Raw genomic sequence first — 18,422 nt, forward strand, 5'->3', positions numbered from 1 at the left:
ATCCGTCTATCTGGAACTCCATCCTTCCTTCCCTCTTCTGTGTAAATCTAACAAATTCTCAATGAACGTTTGTTTGAGTTCAAGCTGTGAAGTGAGTCCAAATCACCACCCTGCTTGAGAGTTGGTCTGAGATGTTTGCACTGCTGGGTTTGGGTTTCTCCAAACATGCTGGAATGCATTATGGCCAAACATCTCAACTTTGTCTGTTTTAGAACCATCTTTCCATGGGAGGAGGGTTCATGCACAGTCTGGAATGATCTGAGAAAGTCTGGAATTGTATTTCCATATTTTCCACATGTGTAAAAGTATGAAAGACTTGAATGGAGTACAGAAAAATATCTGTATTTCCAGACTTTCTTAATTATGCCACAGTTCAAATATTGTGTTCTTCCTTCCTCCTTAATGTCCTTCCTTGCTTTCTTTAGTCCTTCCATGTGTCCTTCCTTTCTTCCTTGAAATTCCTTCCCTCCCTCATGCACTTCTTTTTTTGTTCATGCTGTCCTTCCTTCCTTCTAAGTTGTCTTTTTTTTTTCCTTCTCCCCCCTCTTATCTTGCCTTGCTTGCTTATTTTCCTTCCTTGATTCCTTCCTTTCTTCAGTGTGTCTTCCCTCTCTCCCTCCATTCCTTCGGTCTTTCCTCGTATCTTTTCCTAATTTCTCATCTCTCTGGCTTTTCCAGGCTCCATTTTTAAGCCACGACTTCTAGAAATATCTGATATAAAATCGTAGTGAACCTTTTATATTTAAAATTAAAAAATTTTTTTCTTTAAAATATGTTGGAACCTTCTGGAAATGACCTTTTTCCAGATTGATGGGCAGCAAAACTTACCTGTCTTATATCATTCCTGTTGTCGTTCCGGCTTGGCATTGTTTCAACCCACACCCATTTACTCGCTTTAACGAATGAACGCACATTTTTTGATCATTTTTAAGGAAAGAATGCACGTTTTTAGGAGAATTAATGATTAATTGTGTTTTTTAATTTTATTTCTCAGGACACTGAAGGTCTGTTTCCTGCCTTGGAGCTTCATTTCGACTACATCGTCAAGGCAAAACAGAGGAGATGCTACGTCCTGCTGGATGATGACCCACAGCAGGCAGCACAGGTTAACAGACCATCTACGACACATTCACAGCCCCCTGCATGATCTTTATGACCTGCTGGCTCCATCTGGTGGAGCAGAACAACCTGTTCCGCCTTTATTCGCATTTTGTGATGCTTTTGGCTCACATTGTTTATGACCATAAGTTGCATGAGAGAAAATATGAGCCATTCAAAACCTAAAAGCAACAGGACTTTTGTTTAAACATGCAGATACTCAACGTATGACATATAAGACAAAACCATTGGGTTCTAGTGTGCAAGCGGAACGCTCAACCCAGTCGGTTCTGATGAAACATGCTGTCTTCTTGCAGGTTTTGACTGACATCTTGTCCGTCGTGGTGGAGGAAAACCAGCAGCGGGATTCCGAACTGGTCCCGGGCGGTGCTTGCCTGCAGTGTCTTCGCTGCAGGTCGGAGTTCACCTCTCATGTGGCAGCTGGTGAGGAGGAGGATGCTGGAGGAGGAGGAAGGAGGAGGAGTCGTGAGGGCGCAATGCTACCGGATGGTGAGGATGGACGGTACAGGGAGGAGCAAACAGATTCTGATTATTTTTATGACAGCACAGGTGAGTGGGATAGAGGTTGGTTCTAGAACTACATCTTTCCAATTGTGCTCAAGTTGCTAATATTGCATCTGAAAGCAGGAACAAGGAAAAACAGCATCCATCTTTATACAGGTCCTTCTCAAAATATTAGCATATTGTGATAAAGTTCATTATTTTCCATAATGTAATGATGAAAATTTAACATTCATATATTTTAGATTCATTGCACACTAACTGAAATATTTCAGGTCTTTTATTGTCTTAATACGGATGATTTTGGCATACAGCTCATGAAAACCCAAAATTCCTATCTCACAAAATTAGCATATCATTAAAAGGGTCTCTAAATGAGCTATGAACCTAATCATCTGAATCAACGAGTTAACTCTAAACACCTGCAAAAGATTCCTGAGGCCTTTAAAACTCCCAGCCTGGTTCATCACTCAAAACCCCAATCATGGGTAAGACTGCCGACCTGACTGCTGTCCAGAAGGCCACTATTGACACCCTCAAGCAAGAGGGTAAGACACAAAAAGAAATTTCTGAACAAATAGGCTGTTCCCAGAGTGCTGTATCAAGGCACCTCAGTGGGAAGTCTGTGGGAAGGAAAAAGTGTGGCAGAAAACGCTGCACAACGAGAAGAGGTGACCGGACCCTGAGGAAGATTGTGGAGAAGGGCCGATTCCAGACCTTGGAGGACCTGCGGAAGCAGTGGACTGAGTCTGGAGTAGAAACATCCAGAGCCACCGTGCACAGGCGTTTGCAGGAAATGGGCTACAGGTGCCGCATTCCCCAGACCTGGGCTACAGAGAAGCAGCACTGGACTGTTGCTCAGTGGTTCAAAGTACTTTTTTCGGATGAAAGCAAATTCTGCATGTCATTCGGAAATCAAGGTGCCAGAGTCTGGAGGAAGACTGGGGAGAAGGAAATGCCAAAATGCCAGAAGTCCAGTGTCAAGTACCCACAGTCAGTGATGGTCTGGGGTGCCGTGTCAGCTGCTGGTGTTGGTCCACTGTGTTTTATCAAGGGCAGGGTCAATGCAGCTAGCTATCAGGAGATTTTGGAGCACTTCATGATTCCATCTACTGAAAAGCTTTATGGAGATGAAGATTTCATTTTTCAGCACGACCTGGCACCTGCTCACAGTGCCAAAACCACTGGTAAATGGTTTACTGACCATGGTATCACTGTGCTCAATTGGCCTGCCAACTCTCCTGACCTGAACCCCATAGAGAATCTGTGGGATATTGTGAAGAGAACGTTGAGAGACTCAAGACCCAACACTCTGGATGAGCTAAAGGCCGCTATCGAAGCATCCTGGGCCTCCATAAGACCTCAGCAGTGCCACAGGCTGATTGCCTCCATGCCACGCCGCATTGAAGCAGTCATTTCTGCAAAAGGATTCCCGACCAAGTATTGAGTGCATAACTGTACATGATTATTTGAAGGTTGACGTTTTTTGTATTAAAAACACTTTTCTTTTATTGGTCGGATGAAATATGCTAATTTTGTGAGATAGGAATTTTGGGTTTTCATGAGCTTTATGCCACAATCATCTGTATTAAGACAATAAAAGACCTGAAATATTTCAGTTAGTGTGCAATGAATCTAAAATATATGAATGTTAAATTTTCATCATGACATTATGGAAAATAATGAACTTTATCACAATATGCTAATATTTTGAGAAGGACCTGTAGCTACTGTGGGAATTGAGAAGATAAGTAGTAGCCAGGTTAGCTGAACAGAAATTTTGGCCATTTACTGCCCTCAGGTATGTGTTAAAACAATGCCAGGGCAGAAGGGCAACAGCAATGGCCTTAAAAGTGGGATTCTTTTCTTCTCATCGATGTGGTAGGATGTAGAAGGCAATCTCCAAATAATTGAAAGTCCATCTTTCATTAGAAATAACTAGGAAAGATGGTTTCTAGCAGGTATTCATAACATACAAGGCAAAACATTAGGACACCCCGTTAAATATTGAGTTCTTTGTTAAAAAATGTTCACACATTAATGTCTGATCTTATTTTTTTTATTTCTGAAGGAGAAAATGGTTGTATTACACAAAGAAGAAAAAATAAAAGTTAAGACGCCCTACCCCTCTAATACCCTTCAGCTGAAATAACCTCCATCGTAACCATATACTATCAGCCTCTCAGTGAGATCAAGAACTGGACTTTGACTAGGCCTGGGACTTTTGAGCCAGTCCCTGGTGGATTCACTGACATGTTTAGGGTCATCGTCATGTTGCAGGTTCCAGTTCTGCTTTAGCTTTCATATTTTATTGACCTTCTCACATTTTCCTTCACCCCCTCTGATGTATGGTGTAATTATGCTATTGACCCGAGCTGACCAGGTCCATGGTCCATTAACTCTTCAACAGTCAGAAGCACCAAGAGCTTTCAACCAAGCACACATGAAAGAATGGATTCTGAAGTCGGATGACGGAAGAAGAAATGATGTTTTCTTTGTCCATGGAAGCTGTAGCTGCTGGGAGTCATGATGGATCTGAATGTCAACTCGACTTTGGTGATTCAGCTTACTGTGTGCTTTGTTTAAATCCCAGACAGCCGGCTTTGTGGTTAAAACTTAAAGCAACACTGAAGGTCACGCACATATCAAGTAGCGTCAGAGCCCCTATCAGCCTCCCATTACTGATCTGCCTCAGGCTACAGTTACACAAAACAAAAGTCTTGTTTCACGCCTCTGACTGAAGCATCCCAGGCCCTTATCTCTTTGTCTCATATTCTCAAGCTGCCCCTTCCATCTGAGTTCCCACCTCTGTAATCAGCTCCAGACTGATAACACCCCCGAGATCCGACAGCTGGCCTTCCCCCCCCTGCGATTTAGCCAAACCCGGTTGTGAGGCGTGCTCGGACATGCTCAGATCGTGTGCAGGCTGTGTTCTCTACATGTTGTTCCTACCTTGTTCCTTTGTTAGTGTGTATAACCTTGCTACCCTGAACAAATGGCAACAAATACCCTTTTTGAAATCCCACACATCTGATGTAAGCCTTATTACATGCCTGCAGGGAACAGAAATCCTGCAGGTGTGAAGCATAATTTTATTTTAGTTTATGTTTTAAAACACAGAAGCTCTGAGCGGGAATACTTTCTATGATACATATAGAGAACTGCCTATTAATGTCCTTTCTAGATCCCAGTTCCAGATCTCAGGGAACTAGGAATGCTCTTTTATTTCTTTGTTTCCTACTAAGGAGGCATATTGCACTGTATTTGCTTTTCCTTTTTTTTTTAGGAAGGACTTGTGTTTGCCCAGAATGTGGCAGTGACCATGTAGTTCAAGTGGCTGAACAGACAGCTCCCTGCACCAGTACTCCCATCAGCCGATCTCCAAGGCCTGGAAGTGAAGATGATCATCTTGATTTTACCCAGAGCATCTGCAGTGTAGACAAGGTCCTTCTCACGAATACTAATCTTCTTTTTTTTGATCATTGTCTCCACTGGCAAGTGTTTATTCATCATTTGGCTTTATTTCTATAGCTTGATGATACAAATGAACTCATAAGCAGTAGTCTCATCCCAGAGACTGCCATCACGTCAGCGGATCCGAGCTTTGTCACCGCCCAGGGAACCTCCTTCTTTATTGGGGATACTCCAGATGACACCAGCAGCCTCTCCTTCAACACCGAGTGTCCAAGTAAAGAGGACCTGGCAGGAAGCTACCACTACTCCATCCCAGCAGCTACACCACCTCCAGCCGAACCTACAGGGTCATCCGTCCCTAAGGGTTAGCCCAGGTTTTTTTCCTCAACATAGGGATTCCTAGCATTAGGTGATTTCCCATCAACATTAATTGATAATATTTTTCTCATTATTCCATCATTCCATTAAATTTTCCTTAACTTTAAGAATTTAAATATTCCTCAGTCTTCAGTAAATCCACAACTTCTTTCTGAGTTTTTAGTGATTCCAAATGTTTTTCTCAAGATTAAGGGATTCAGTAATATTCATATCAACATGATGAGATTTCATATTGTTTCCCAAACATTACGGGATTCGGCACTTTGTTCCTCAGCTTTAGGTAGGGGTGTGACGAGATCCCGTGGCGTGAGATCTTGTGGTATTTTGACATCAGAAAGGGTGTACTTCCTACTTTGCTGCCATGTATTGGCCAAAAACCCAGAAAGAGGAAGACCCCCAGCAGCATTATGAAAATACAAAGCACTCTGAGGATTAAAAAATAGTCAACCGCTCACTTTGCGTCGGACCGTATCGGCTCTACAATAACAGACTATTTCACAGTTTCCATTGACACAGGAATGCGTCTGATCTTCTCTAGTTTAGATCTAAGATACTAACCGTCCGAACCAGAACCGGATAATTCTACACTGAAACAAGGTTCCTTAAAAGCCAGTTTTATACAATTGAAACCCTTTATTCTATTTGGGAAACCACAAAAAGGAGCATTTCAAACCTTTTCGGGTATTAGGACCAACCTATAATTAGACATACATATTAAGTTCAGTATATAGACTTGTCAAAAATGGGCTGAATTACTGTCAACCGATTAGAGAGTCTATTAAATATTGTGTATCTTCTCTTCCCTTGAGCCTAAATATATCATTACCCTTAAATGAACTGATTCAATATTCTCCTCCTCAACATTAAGTGTTTCTATATTCTCTCCTCATAAGTGATCCATTTATTTTCCTCAACATTCTACCTTAATATTAAGCAATTTAACTTTTTTTGTCAACATTGATTCCATGAAAGTTTCCTAAATATTACATGATTCCACAATTTTTTTGTTGTTGTTAATATTAAGGGATTCCATTATCTTTTTCCAACTTAAACTAATTTAATGCGATATATTTTTCTTTACTTCATCTTCTGGAGCAAAGATGTGCCATGTATTGCTACAGTCCTTATTTTTATATGGTTTACAAAACCAGAATGTTAAGCTGTTTATTAAAAAAAAAAAACTTTTTTTATTTATTGGTTAGTTTGGTTGTTTGAATGTTTTATTGAGGCTCTTAGCGTTGCTACTGAAGGAATTCTTGATATGTTGTTTGAACTTTGCCGCAATTAAAGCTTAGAAATGAACCTGGATAAAGGCAAAGTGCCAGACTCCTGAGGCAGCATCTCTTATCTAGTTCAATGAAAGATTCTGGAAAAGGCAGTTAGGGATCAGATATATAACATTGTCTCAACAAGGAAATATCTTCCATTTGAAAGGTAAATAAGCTTGTATTAACCCTCTTTGGGACGTTTGAAGGACTTTTTATTAGAGGAAAGGCTTAAAACAGCAGGATAATATGAGTAGCGTTTTGTTAGTCCTGATTCAAATCCAAACATCAGCTGCAGGATGTGGTCCAAACTGTGTATGTCAGCTTCTCTGTCTTCTTTAAAGATGGATTTTAACAGGAATCAAAGGCAAGCAGCGATAGGGAAAGATTTGAATCTCTTTTCGAGGGTTCCTTCGTGTTTCCGCGACAACATTGGACTCCCCGACATCTGTCTGCCATTTTTGGGATGAACCACATGGTAAATTAGCAACAAGACAGATTGGAGTGATTACAGAAAGGGATCGGAGAGGGAAGATAAAAGCCTGAGTCCTAATGATAGCTTTCTTTATCTTTTTTTGTTTTTAATTTGCAGTGCCGTAGTTGCGGAGTCAGTACCGTATAATCTGTCCTTCTGAAACCACAAAGTCACACTGGAGACGGCTCATCCTGAAACCCTGAATCAAGTGTTTTTTGTGACTCAGAAAGGCCGGATTTCTTCTTTTTGATGCTCTTTATCTCTGAAGACAACCACGGAGCGTGCAGGTTTGATCCTTCACCTTTAAGAGGAATACTTTTCTCCAGGTTCAAAGGCCTTTTCAATCAGATCTTTTTGGGCTCTTTAAATCAAAGACTCCTGGCTTATTTTGGCCTCTGTGGGTCCCTGCCCTGTCATTTCTGATCTACTGTGATCATCCATCAGCATTCAGATAACTCCTGTTGCGGATTTATGGCTCTTAAATCCCTCTCCACGCTGCAGTTGTTGGTTAATGCTGTGGTCTGCTGCAGTAAAACTACGTCTACGGTTTCACAAAAAAAACACCATGAAATATGGAAGTAGTCCCACACTGCAGCCTGAAATCTATGCCTCAGCTATTAATGGAAGATATCATTTGAGGGATGGGAAGAGAGGAGGCGAAAATTTGCTCATTCATTTGTCTTCCAGTTTATGTTTGGTTGAAAATACAAAGGAAATTCCAGGATGTTTCTTTCTATTTTTGCAGGAAACCAAAAGTAATTCACCTGGATAGAAGAAAACTGAAACTGTGGCTAGTTCACCATAGAAATACGGCTAATAAGCAAACATTTTGACCAGTGCTCTTTTGAAAGTAGAGTTGAAATCAGATATTAAGAAACTGATCCTGAGGAGCAGTATTCTAAATCAAACTGAATACTTTATCTTAACTATATGGACATCCCTGTCATGTGAAAGGTTAGGCCCTCATATATGGACCAGATTTTCTGTCACTTTGGGAAAATCGTATTGCTCAGATTAAAAGTAACTGACAACCAATTCGTAATCCAGGGTTTAAAATGATATCAACCCATTCTGTGCAGCTATGATGGTTTTCCACAGGGTTTAGGAGTGTATTTATGAGATTTTTAGTTTACCATTCTTCCAGAAGTCCATTTTTGTGGGCAGACACTGATGTGGGACAAAAAGGCCTCATTTGCAGTCTCAGGTCTAATTCATTCCAAAGGTGTTATATTAGGTTGAAGTCAGGACTCTAAAGGCCAGTTAAGTTCTTCCACACCAGACAGAATCTTCTCTATTTTGTTATGAATCTTGCTTGTGAACTGGTGGAGTCATGTTGGAACATGACAAGGTTTGGAGCATAAAATGGTCCAAAATGTCTTGGAATGCTGAAGCATCAATAATTCCTTTAACTGGAATAAAAGAGCCTAAAAAAGAGCCCCACACAATAACCCCCTCACCAAACTTTACACTGGACACAATTGCCCCTTTTCCATGGGCTCTACCTTGGCTGGCTCCACTCCACTTAGCCTGTTTTGTGACTGTTTCCTTGACTGGCTTTGATGGCCCGGTACTAGCTCTCTTGGTACCTGCTCGTCAGCAGGTCCCATCGGGGCTGAGTAGGGCCAAAATATGACGTGAACTCACCGCTGTTTGCCGAAGTGGCTCAAGAATGACAAGCAGGTAAAAGCTTAAAAAAAACTGAAGAGCGACTACATGAATATTAAGGACCACAATGGCCGGAGCGAGTCAAGCTGTGGCGGTGCCTCGAAGTCACTGTTGGAGGACATGCGACAGCGAGCGTTTATATTACTTTACATGTTTGTACGTGAAACTTGTCTCGTGTTTGGTAGGCTCACCCGTAGCTTAATAGCGGCATGACGCTGACGGCTGGAGGCCGGACTTCAAGCCATACCTTTAGCCTTCATGTGAGTTATTGGAAACAGCTTTTGAGCACAGTGTGGTGCTGGGACCACGAGTCAGACAAATAACTTGTCCACTGGAGTGCTGAACAAAGTGGGAATTACTTGTTATTCCATAGAATAACAAGTAATCCTATCAAGGCACCATGCTGGAATTCACTATGCTCCTAAAAGCGACCAATTTCCAACGTATATTGTTTCAGAGTTACTTTAAAACAGAAGAAAATGACTCAAGTTTTGCCACAGTTTACAAGTAATAAGTTTATGACTCTAGGGCAAGCCTGTAGTTTGGGTACATGATTAACATTTTGCTTTAGTGATAGAGAGCAATGTGTCGTCAGCATAACGATGAAAAGATTTTTCTATTTCCCTGATAATGTGGATCAAAGAAAGTCTGTATGGGGAGAAAAAGGAACTGGGCCTAATCCAGGAACCTGTGGAACTACACACCTCTGTGGTTTAACCATTTAAGAGAAGAACTATTCATTTATCTAAGATAGAGTTATTGGAAATACCTCCCACATATTCATTTATTCCTATATACATCAGCCGTTGCTCTGTTGACACTTTTGTAACTCGCTAATCCAGCTGGTGCTTTACATTTAACTGGAAATGTTGCATTTAGCTGTCAGTTTACTTGTAATAGAGCCATTTTGGCCACCGGAAGTACCTGCTTGACCAAGAAATAATTCATCTACCGTTTTCACCATTTTTCTTTTGTTTGTTTGTTGAATAAATCTTTATTTGGGATAGAGATGATGTGACATAGAGGTCCATCTCACTTAGCTGCTCTTCCAATGGAACAAGACAAGAAAACAGAAGCCAACCAACCATTTCAATTAATAATAATACCAATGTGAATTGGCCAATTGCAGACTCAAGCCAGTTTAGAGGCCTTTGACTCTTAAACCCAAATAGAAACAATCCACATATTTATTTAGACCTCCTGTTTAACTATGATGCCTCTGGTGTCGTGTTTCTAGATGACTTGGATCTATTGTCCGAGGACTATGAGTCCGTGGACCATCGGCTGAAGCTTTTCTTGGATGTGGAGGTCTTTGAAGAGGAAGAGGAGCTTCACTCGTTTCTCAAGGTTTGTTGGAAGAAGACTCAGATGGGGAGGGTTTCCCTGGGAAAAGATGTGACTAACTCAAATGTTCATGTGAAAAAGAGGATTTCCAAATCTTTGCCATAGAAACCAAATTACTTCCAGACCCTTTTAAGCAGAAACGTAGCGGTTTTAACTTTGAAAAGTCCCAATAATTATCTCTTTCACAGCTTAAAGGTTCGGCTTTAAAGCATGGCGCCAATTTCCTAAACTTGAGCTGTGGTTTTGTCTGCCAGTTGGACAATCTCTTTAGATCGGTAATGTGACGAGGAACAAATCAGCAGCCCAGTGTATTTCTCTGAGATCCCTGAGCAAAGAGCATGACGGCTGTTTTTTGAAGAAAAACTGTGTCATCTGAAAATACAGATGTTAATAGTTTAGTGCTGAAATTATGGCTCAATGAGCCTTATTACGATGCTATCAGAAAAACCATATTCACCCAAGAAAACAGCTGTCATTTATTGCAGTCATTTAATATCCAATAACATCATGTTCCTCTTTAATTTGTTTGGATCCACAGATGTCAGCTGTAAAATTTGGGGAATCAGGGGAGGTTCCCTCGCTGTTGGTTGTTTCGAACCAGCGGTTATACTTTCTGGAAATGAAGTCAGACATGCAGTAAGTAAAGCCAACGTTCCGCTTTGCTCTTTTTAAACACATAAATGGATATGAGCTCTGTGATGCAAAATATGCACCCAACTGGGCTTTTTCATCTTCGTTAGCTGCTTTGAAAACAAATTTAAACTGACATATTTTTGAATTTTATGTAAAAATTAGTTAGTTTTAAAGTGATTTTAAAATTCGACCACTAGAATGAAGCATGCCTGGGCAGAACCGCAGAATCTGTTGGTGCCGCTGAACGCCATGTAGTTGTCAATGACGAAAAAAAAACTAAAACATTTTAAACAGTGTTTTCTTTTCAGATTGAACAAACCAGACCTCCTTGGCCATAAAATACAACAAAACCCTCCCCACAGTGAAGCACAGTGGTGGCGGCATCATGCTGTTGGGTTTTTTGGGAACAAAGTGTTGAGAATACATTAAAAAACTTTACTACCCTGAGCAGTCTGCTGATTTAGGAAGAAGCCGCAATCTTGCTGAGAATTGGAAAATAAGGGCGACACATAGAGCAAAGCCCCAAAAACCTTTACTAGCTGTTTATTTATTAGATTTTTTTTTTTTTTGTAGACATTTTTCAGCAGAATAAAGGCAACAACAAGAATTGATCAGGCATGCACATTCTGGCCTTTAGGATTGTAGTTTAACTTGCAGTAGATATTCACTGAAGCAAACGAAGTCAAATGAAGTACACCGTTACATGCTACCAAATGCAGAGTTATGCCTGAGTTATCGAACTTCTTGCTTTTAGTTTAAGAAAAGCACATCGTGTAGAAGGCAATACAACTCCAGTATGAATTAAAGTCACTAAATCAACGGTTGCACATTTCCTGGGTGCTACTGTGTGCCAGTCTTGAAATGTTCAACATGCCCACTAATATTTGGTTCAATATTTTGTTTGTAAGTTGCAAAGAAAACACACTTTTTTTTTAGCCATTAGCAAAGTTCATTCAGATGGGTTACTTGCCTGACCAGAACCCAGAGTTTATTCCTAGTTCATAAGCTTTTAATAGTGTTAAGGTCCGACTTGGCTTGTCAGTCCTCCTTCAGTGTTTTATCCACGTGGTGAAACACAGCCAAATGGACCCTTATTATGCTGCTGCCACCCCTATGCTTAACAGTTGGTACAGTGCTCACCTTGGCTGCTTCAAACAATATTCTTATCACTGACACCAATCAGACCTTCATCCAGAGTTTGTTCTTGTGGGCAGCTGCAATTTTCAGGTGGGCCTGAAGGTGACACCCTCCTGGCTTTACAGGACAGTGAAGCTGATGTTCCAGCATCTTCTTCCAGGTTATAATAAGCGAGAGCCTTTGTGGTCCCTGGGTTGCTGTTAAACATTTTAACAAATTTCCCTTCAATTAAATGAGCCGGTTTGGTTCAGAAAAATAAAATTGGGAGATGATCTGTGAGATGATTTCAGGCAAGAGAAAGTTTAAATATATAAATTTGGTAAATGCCACATTTATTAAAAGATTATTAACGATTCAAAAGGTGTCGCCACACTGCAGTGTAGTTGAGTTATTATTAAATGGGAGAAACTTCGCACCCTCCATTCCAGATGAGGATATTATTGCATAACCTGCCCAGGTTTCTGGGTCACATCTTGAAAACACATTAACCTCAAACTGTCTGAGGCTTTTGTTTCTCTCTCTTGTATCTCTGTCCTTTTCTTCTCTTCTGCTACGTAATAATGAAGAAGATTCCCTCCGATGTCAACGCTTCATCCGATGCTCTTCAAGATTTTCTCTCTTAGCGAATCGGAATCAACCTTTCTTGTCCTCTGTGTCACAATCACACCTTAAGAGGTGATAAGCGGCTTTAGTCAGATCATCGATTTTTTTCTGCCCTTTCTGAAGCATCGTGTTGTTTCCTCCCAGCAGAGGCCCACTCGCCGATTGGCTGCAAAAGAAGGATAGCTACCCAATCGCGGAGCTCTGCTACCTGGAGGTGGGACTTGGCTCCCAGAGCATTCACATGGAGTTTGCAGTTGGAGGCGTGGCCTATACTCTTCTCGTCAGGGACAGCGTGCGCTGCAAGCGCTTCTTTGGGCTCTTAACAGGTAACGAAACACTAAACTAGAAGCCTTGTCCCCGTTGAGAAGGAATACTGCTGTCTCCCAGGGTCCGGTGTTGGAACAGCTTGTTCCTGCTGCAGAAACCCAACCTGCTCTCCTCACGGACTGCCGCTACACCACATGTGTGCTTTATGACGCTTCTACCCCGTCCCCCCTCTTTGGCAGCGGGTTCATGCAGACTGAGCACATCCTGCCCAGACCAGATCGTCTGCAAGGGAGGACCGGAGGCTGGAGAGAGAGGAAAACCTTTTATTAGATGGGGGTCTCCTGCACGGTTCTTGGAATGTCTGAGGGAATATGGAAAATTAATTCAAAGGTTAGGAAGAAAACAGGAAATCACTTCTGGAATGTATGGAAAGGTACCTGACTCAAATCAGATGTTTATATTTTGCAAACTTGGAAAATATAATGGAAAAGTATACACACCCCTGTGATTAAATGCAATCATTTGAGAACTTTTTCCACCTTAAATGTGACATACACCCTACCCTGTACAACACAACTGAAAAACAAGAGTCTTCCAAGAACCAGTGCACACCTGCCATCATTTAAAGTTCCAGTGATTAACCCCAAGTAGAGTTCAGCCATGCTCCACAGAGAGCTACCAGAACATTTGGGGGATCTCCTTGTCTAAAGCTTTCAGGAGAAAGAGGGCATTGAAGACATTCATAATAAAATACAGAGAATATGCAGCAACTTCACCAAAAGAGCACATTTCAACGGTGAAGCACAGGGGTGGCAGTATTATGCTATGAGGATGTTTTTCTTCAACTAGAACTGGGGTCTCAGTCAGGGTGCAGGGAGTTATGAGCAGTTCCATCACTCGTCAATGTTGGCACAAAACCTTCAAACTTCTACTAAGAAAGCAGAAGATTACCTTTCAGCATGATAATTAGCCTTAAGCATACATCCACATCAGCAAAAGAAAGGCTTCAAAAGCAAAATATTAAAGCTTTAGAGTGACCTTGTCAAAGTCCAGACCTAAATCGGAATTAAATTCTGGAAGGTTAAATGTGGAGGGCTGTGGATGGAGATGCCTTGAAAATCCTACAGATTTTTACCAAGTCAAGAATTGCTACATGGCAAAAAGACTACATACTGAAATAAAATCTAAGGTTTCCTCAGCTTTAGTATTAGTTTAGGGGTGTGCATATTTGTTTTCCCTTTAAATGATTTTAATTTGGTGTTTTCTTATTTGATTTGCACAGGTTAAAGGTCACTTTTAGGCCAAACATATCACAACAGTTATTAAAAGTAGTATACCCAGAGGAAATGAAATGTGCAACTAAATAGGGTGATTTTAAAAAAGTAAATACAAAATGCAGATGAATTATTGTGCATAAGAAACGACAATAGACTATTTATATGAAATGTAAAAACTATGCAAAAACAGCAGGGTTGTAAACACTTATTAAGTCTGCTGAGAGCAGTGATGGTTATAAAGTTTAACAGCTGCTGGGAGGAAGGACCTGTGAAAATGCTTCTTTGTGCACCTAGGATGCAGCAGTCTTATCACTGAAGGAGCTCTCCAGTTCTGCAACAGCTCCATGGATGGACATTGTCCAACAGCGATGTTATTTTAGTTGTAATCCTTCTGCCTTCCACCACCTGCACTGGGTCGAGGGGACATCCTAGGACACCATTGTTTTTTCTTCGTAATTACAATTTGCGGAATTTGATGGTCGATGGAAATGCAGCTAGTGTTGTGACTCCATTCCAGGTACTTTTAAGAGTCCACTATCTTGACGTCAGTTCCCTGGACGTTCACCAGTGACATTGTGGTGGGTCTGCACCACCACCAGTTCTTTAGTTTGCTCCATGTTGATCAGGAGATGGTTCCACTGGCACCGATTAACACAGTATTAGTGTACAGTGGAATGGTTTATTTTAAATTATTTTAAGCACGTCTTTAATCCCTTTACCATACTTTTAAACTGCTATGGTTTTAGCTGATTTAAGTAGAAATAAACCAGAATTTTTTTTTATATTTAATGGAAATATTTAAAAGGTCTTCAGTTTCTATTGTTTATTTATATTACTTTATATTGTTCTTTCATATGATTATATATCAGGTTTTAAATGTTAAAAGCTGGCATTTAAAAAAAAACAAAAAAAACATCACCTTTAAAGTCCAGCTGTTTCTATGTTTCTGCCCCCTTAGCACGTTGTTTTTAGCACCACGGGCCAGCCTGTTTGAAAGCTTCTTTAATATATTCTGCCTTCCTGCCCAAGCTGATACCAGACGTCTCTGTTACTACCAGGCTGAACGTGATGAATTTCAGCAAGGAGGTAGAGCAAGGCCTAAATGAAGGGCCCATTAAGTCTGCAGCCTTTACAGTTTTGTTTCCCACTTCCGCCAAAGCTATCTTTTCTTTTCTTTCCTTCCCTCTTTGTGTAAGCTCCCTCTCTGCTGTGAGAGTCTAAATCCATAAACAGCTCATTTAGTTCCTTGTATTTCATTGTGGCTGAAAATGTTTCCAGATTGCCTTCAACAAGACCACAAAGGCTCTTGTTGAATTCTTGGTAAAAATCCCCAAGAGATGCATAAAAAAATCAGATGTTTCCGATTCAAATGTCAACTATATGTTGTTTTCTGAGATAGTTGAGTTGTTATTACGCCGACGACTCTGTTCTTTAAGCCAAATGGACCCCAAAAACAGCTGTTGAAAGATTTCGCCAGAGGAAGCACGGAAACGCTTAACCAAAACAATCCCCGTCCCATCGCCTAAATCAACGGACAAAGTTTGCAACCACAACTGGAATGACGATGGACTCGCTGGCTTGAGAGGATGGAAAGGATGTGGTTATAACCAGGACAGCTTTCTGGAACTGGGAGCTTTGACGCAGCTTTTGTTGAAACATGAAAGATGACACGTGGCAGATGGGACCTGAAGTCAAAAAAACAACAAAAACGGTTTTATTAACTTTTGTTTTTCTCTCATTTGGAGCAGTTTATTGCTTTTCACTTGAGTTTGTCTAGGGGAAATTTGCAAGATTGATGGGTTTGTTCCCCTCAAAAAACAAAAAACAAAACTGAAATCAGAGAGCAGCTGTCTGATATATCAAGCAGAGGTGGTGTGTTTACTTCCATGTGAAAACTATCAGGGGCTTTTGTGTTGATCCTGGAGGCAGTGAGAGAGTCTGAAACAGGAGGAAGCTGCAGTATTGACATTCACCAGAGCACCATCCAGACTGGTTTTGTTGCCAGCTTGCTTCTAAACACACTCTGTCGTCCTGTCGCCTTTGCTGATGCATGACCGGAGCCTTGGATAGCACCTTGCTAACTGTCGGCGTTAACACGTTATTTAATCTTGTAGTTAGTCCATCACTCTCTGCTTCATCTCAGCAGTGTGGGACTCTTTCTTAGTTGGATTTATGTTGGGGGGGGGGGAAGCTTTTCTTTATTGATCGTGTGCTTTTTTTTATCTTACCTGGCAATTTATGAAGCTTCTACTTGATTGGTTAAAGGTGAAAGCTTCTTACAGAGCTGTTTCTGTTTTAATGCCCATAACCGAGGGGTTGGTTTATGACTTGAGACCCTGTTTTGCCTGTTTCCAATAATACAACTCTGCATAACACCACACATTATGATCCAATGTGATACAATATGATATAGAATGATGCAATATAATATTAGTGATATGTATACAGTGTGATACAATACCATAGAATTGATTATGATACAGTATGATATAATGTGATATAATACAGTAAAGCAGTATACTTGATATGTATATGATAAATTATCATAATGTATGGTACAAAACAACACAGTATGATAGAGCATAATGAAGTATGATAAATACCATGCCACATAGAAAAATACAACATTATATAGTATTATGGCATAATATACACTATGGTACAGTATGATACAGTATATTATGTCATAATGAAGTATGACACAATGCAAAAGATGTAAAATGTAGAGTACCACACAGCACAATAAAATATGATATAGTCCCATTCAGTATAATACAAAAGGATCCATTATTATACCATATGATACAGAATTATGCAATATAAAATGATATGATACAATATGTGGTGTAATACGCTACAACACGGAAAAGAATCACAGTAATATACAATACAATTCTCTACCCTTCAGTATAAAAATGTGTTAGAACTAGTATGTAATATGATACAGATGGTACAATATGATGAGATGTGACACAATACAATGTAATCCAATTGGGACAGTATCATACAATTCAGTACAGCATGATTTAGTACAATATGATGATTTAATGTGCTAGAGTATAATACAGTATCATACTGTTAAGTATAATAGAGTATAGTACAGTATGTTGCATTGTTATATAATATGATACCAACGGAATGATGTAAGAAGATAATGTACACTGCATAACATGACACAATTAGATACTATACAAAATTTGACAGTATGACACAGTGCTATACTATGATAGAATTACGAAACACAAACTTGTTTTGCACTGTTTTGTTGGGATCCCAATAGTTGCCTTTACAAAAAAATAAAAATAAATTGAACTAAAATAGCAGTGCTCTTGTTTACAAGTTGCCAGAAACCAAAAATGTTTGAATTATTTCTGTATTTCAGTTTATTCTGACAATGAATGGTACATCTAATCTCCGCACTCAACAACTTTAAAACCGCAATCCTGTGGTTTTCTTCATTTATTACACTACAGTATAATACAATACCTGTTGAAAATAAAAGCCCTAAAATTCAATTTGGGTTTACTTATTTGGTTCAGTTTTCAGTTGTTCATTCATGTCTGTTTGTTTTACACTGCATAAAAAATAGGTTTTTATAAGAAAAAGCTGTAGCTAGTTCAAGATACTTATGCTGGAAAAAAGCTCTTTTTTTTTTGCCCCGTTTTTAAGTTTTGTTTTACAAAAGAAATAACAGTCCACACATGTTCATTATTACTCCTGCCCAAACATTCATATGTTTGTTTCTTCTTTTTGGTAAACCAAGCATTACCAGAATCACTTACGGCCCTAATTGTTAGATCTGAGCCAATAAAAGACTCCATGTCCTGGGGATGAACTCTACTCTTCTTAATCTAATCATAAATATACAAACATTTTTCATTTATTTTACCAAATGTCTTCTTCTTCTACAACAAAGTCTCTCTATCTTTGTTTACACTTGTATGGCCATGTTTTGTCACCATCTTACATTCCTCCAAGGTTTTCTCCCCATTGTCTTCTACTTTCTCCTTCCCTGTGTCCCTTTAAATTCCTTTTAAAGTACCATCCATTCAGACTCTCTGCAGGAACACCACACTGCACACTCTTTCCCCTCGTCTTGTTGTCACACTTAGTCTCACGCCATAATTGACGACTGTTTGGCGTGACCCTTAGGATCGTGTTCTCCCTGCATTTTTCCCACCCAAGTATTCAATGGATTTTAAATCCCACACCTGCAACTGGAGTTGGCTTTCTTGTTTTAGTTACAATAGCAGTAGGACACTCAGAGTTCAGCTTCTGTCTGTGGGCTTTTTTTTTTTTGTCCCGTGAATGTTGGGTTGTGACGTTTGTGATCTGCTTTCACAC

General features: G+C 40.1%; 1 protein-coding gene across 9 annotated transcripts in view; it reads left to right on the plus strand.

Annotated features, from left to right (window-relative positions):
* Positions 1-18,422, plus strand: part of LOC124861347 (serine/threonine kinase 11 interacting protein) — a 44,808-nt gene that overhangs the window by 9,051 nt on the left and 17,335 nt on the right. For 2 of the 9 annotated variants that reach the window (XR_007036602.1, XM_047354976.1), the window contains exons 16-22: positions 995-1,105; positions 1,416-1,668; positions 4,907-5,064; positions 5,152-5,398; positions 10,055-10,164; positions 10,700-10,797; positions 12,679-12,860. Coding sequence is in view for 6 of the 9 variants with exons in the window: in XM_047354976.1 (XP_047210932.1) it covers positions 995-1,105; positions 1,416-1,668; positions 4,907-5,064; positions 5,152-5,398; positions 10,055-10,164; positions 10,700-10,797; positions 12,679-12,860 (1,159 nt within the window). In the remaining 3 variants the exon portion in view is untranslated. Of the gene's footprint in view, positions 1-994; positions 1,106-1,415; positions 1,669-4,906; positions 5,065-5,151; positions 5,399-10,054; positions 10,165-10,699; positions 10,798-12,497; positions 12,607-12,678; positions 12,861-13,040; positions 13,235-14,372; positions 17,594-18,422 lie in introns of those variants that run through there. The other 7 variants (XM_047354980.1, XR_007036603.1, XM_047354981.1 and 4 more) reach the window with 7 other exon arrangements.

The sequence above is a fragment of the Girardinichthys multiradiatus genome, chromosome 24, assembly GCF_021462225.1.
Source record: "Girardinichthys multiradiatus isolate DD_20200921_A chromosome 24, DD_fGirMul_XY1, whole genome shotgun sequence".
Lineage (NCBI taxonomy): Eukaryota > Metazoa > Chordata > Actinopteri > Cyprinodontiformes > Goodeidae > Girardinichthys > Girardinichthys multiradiatus.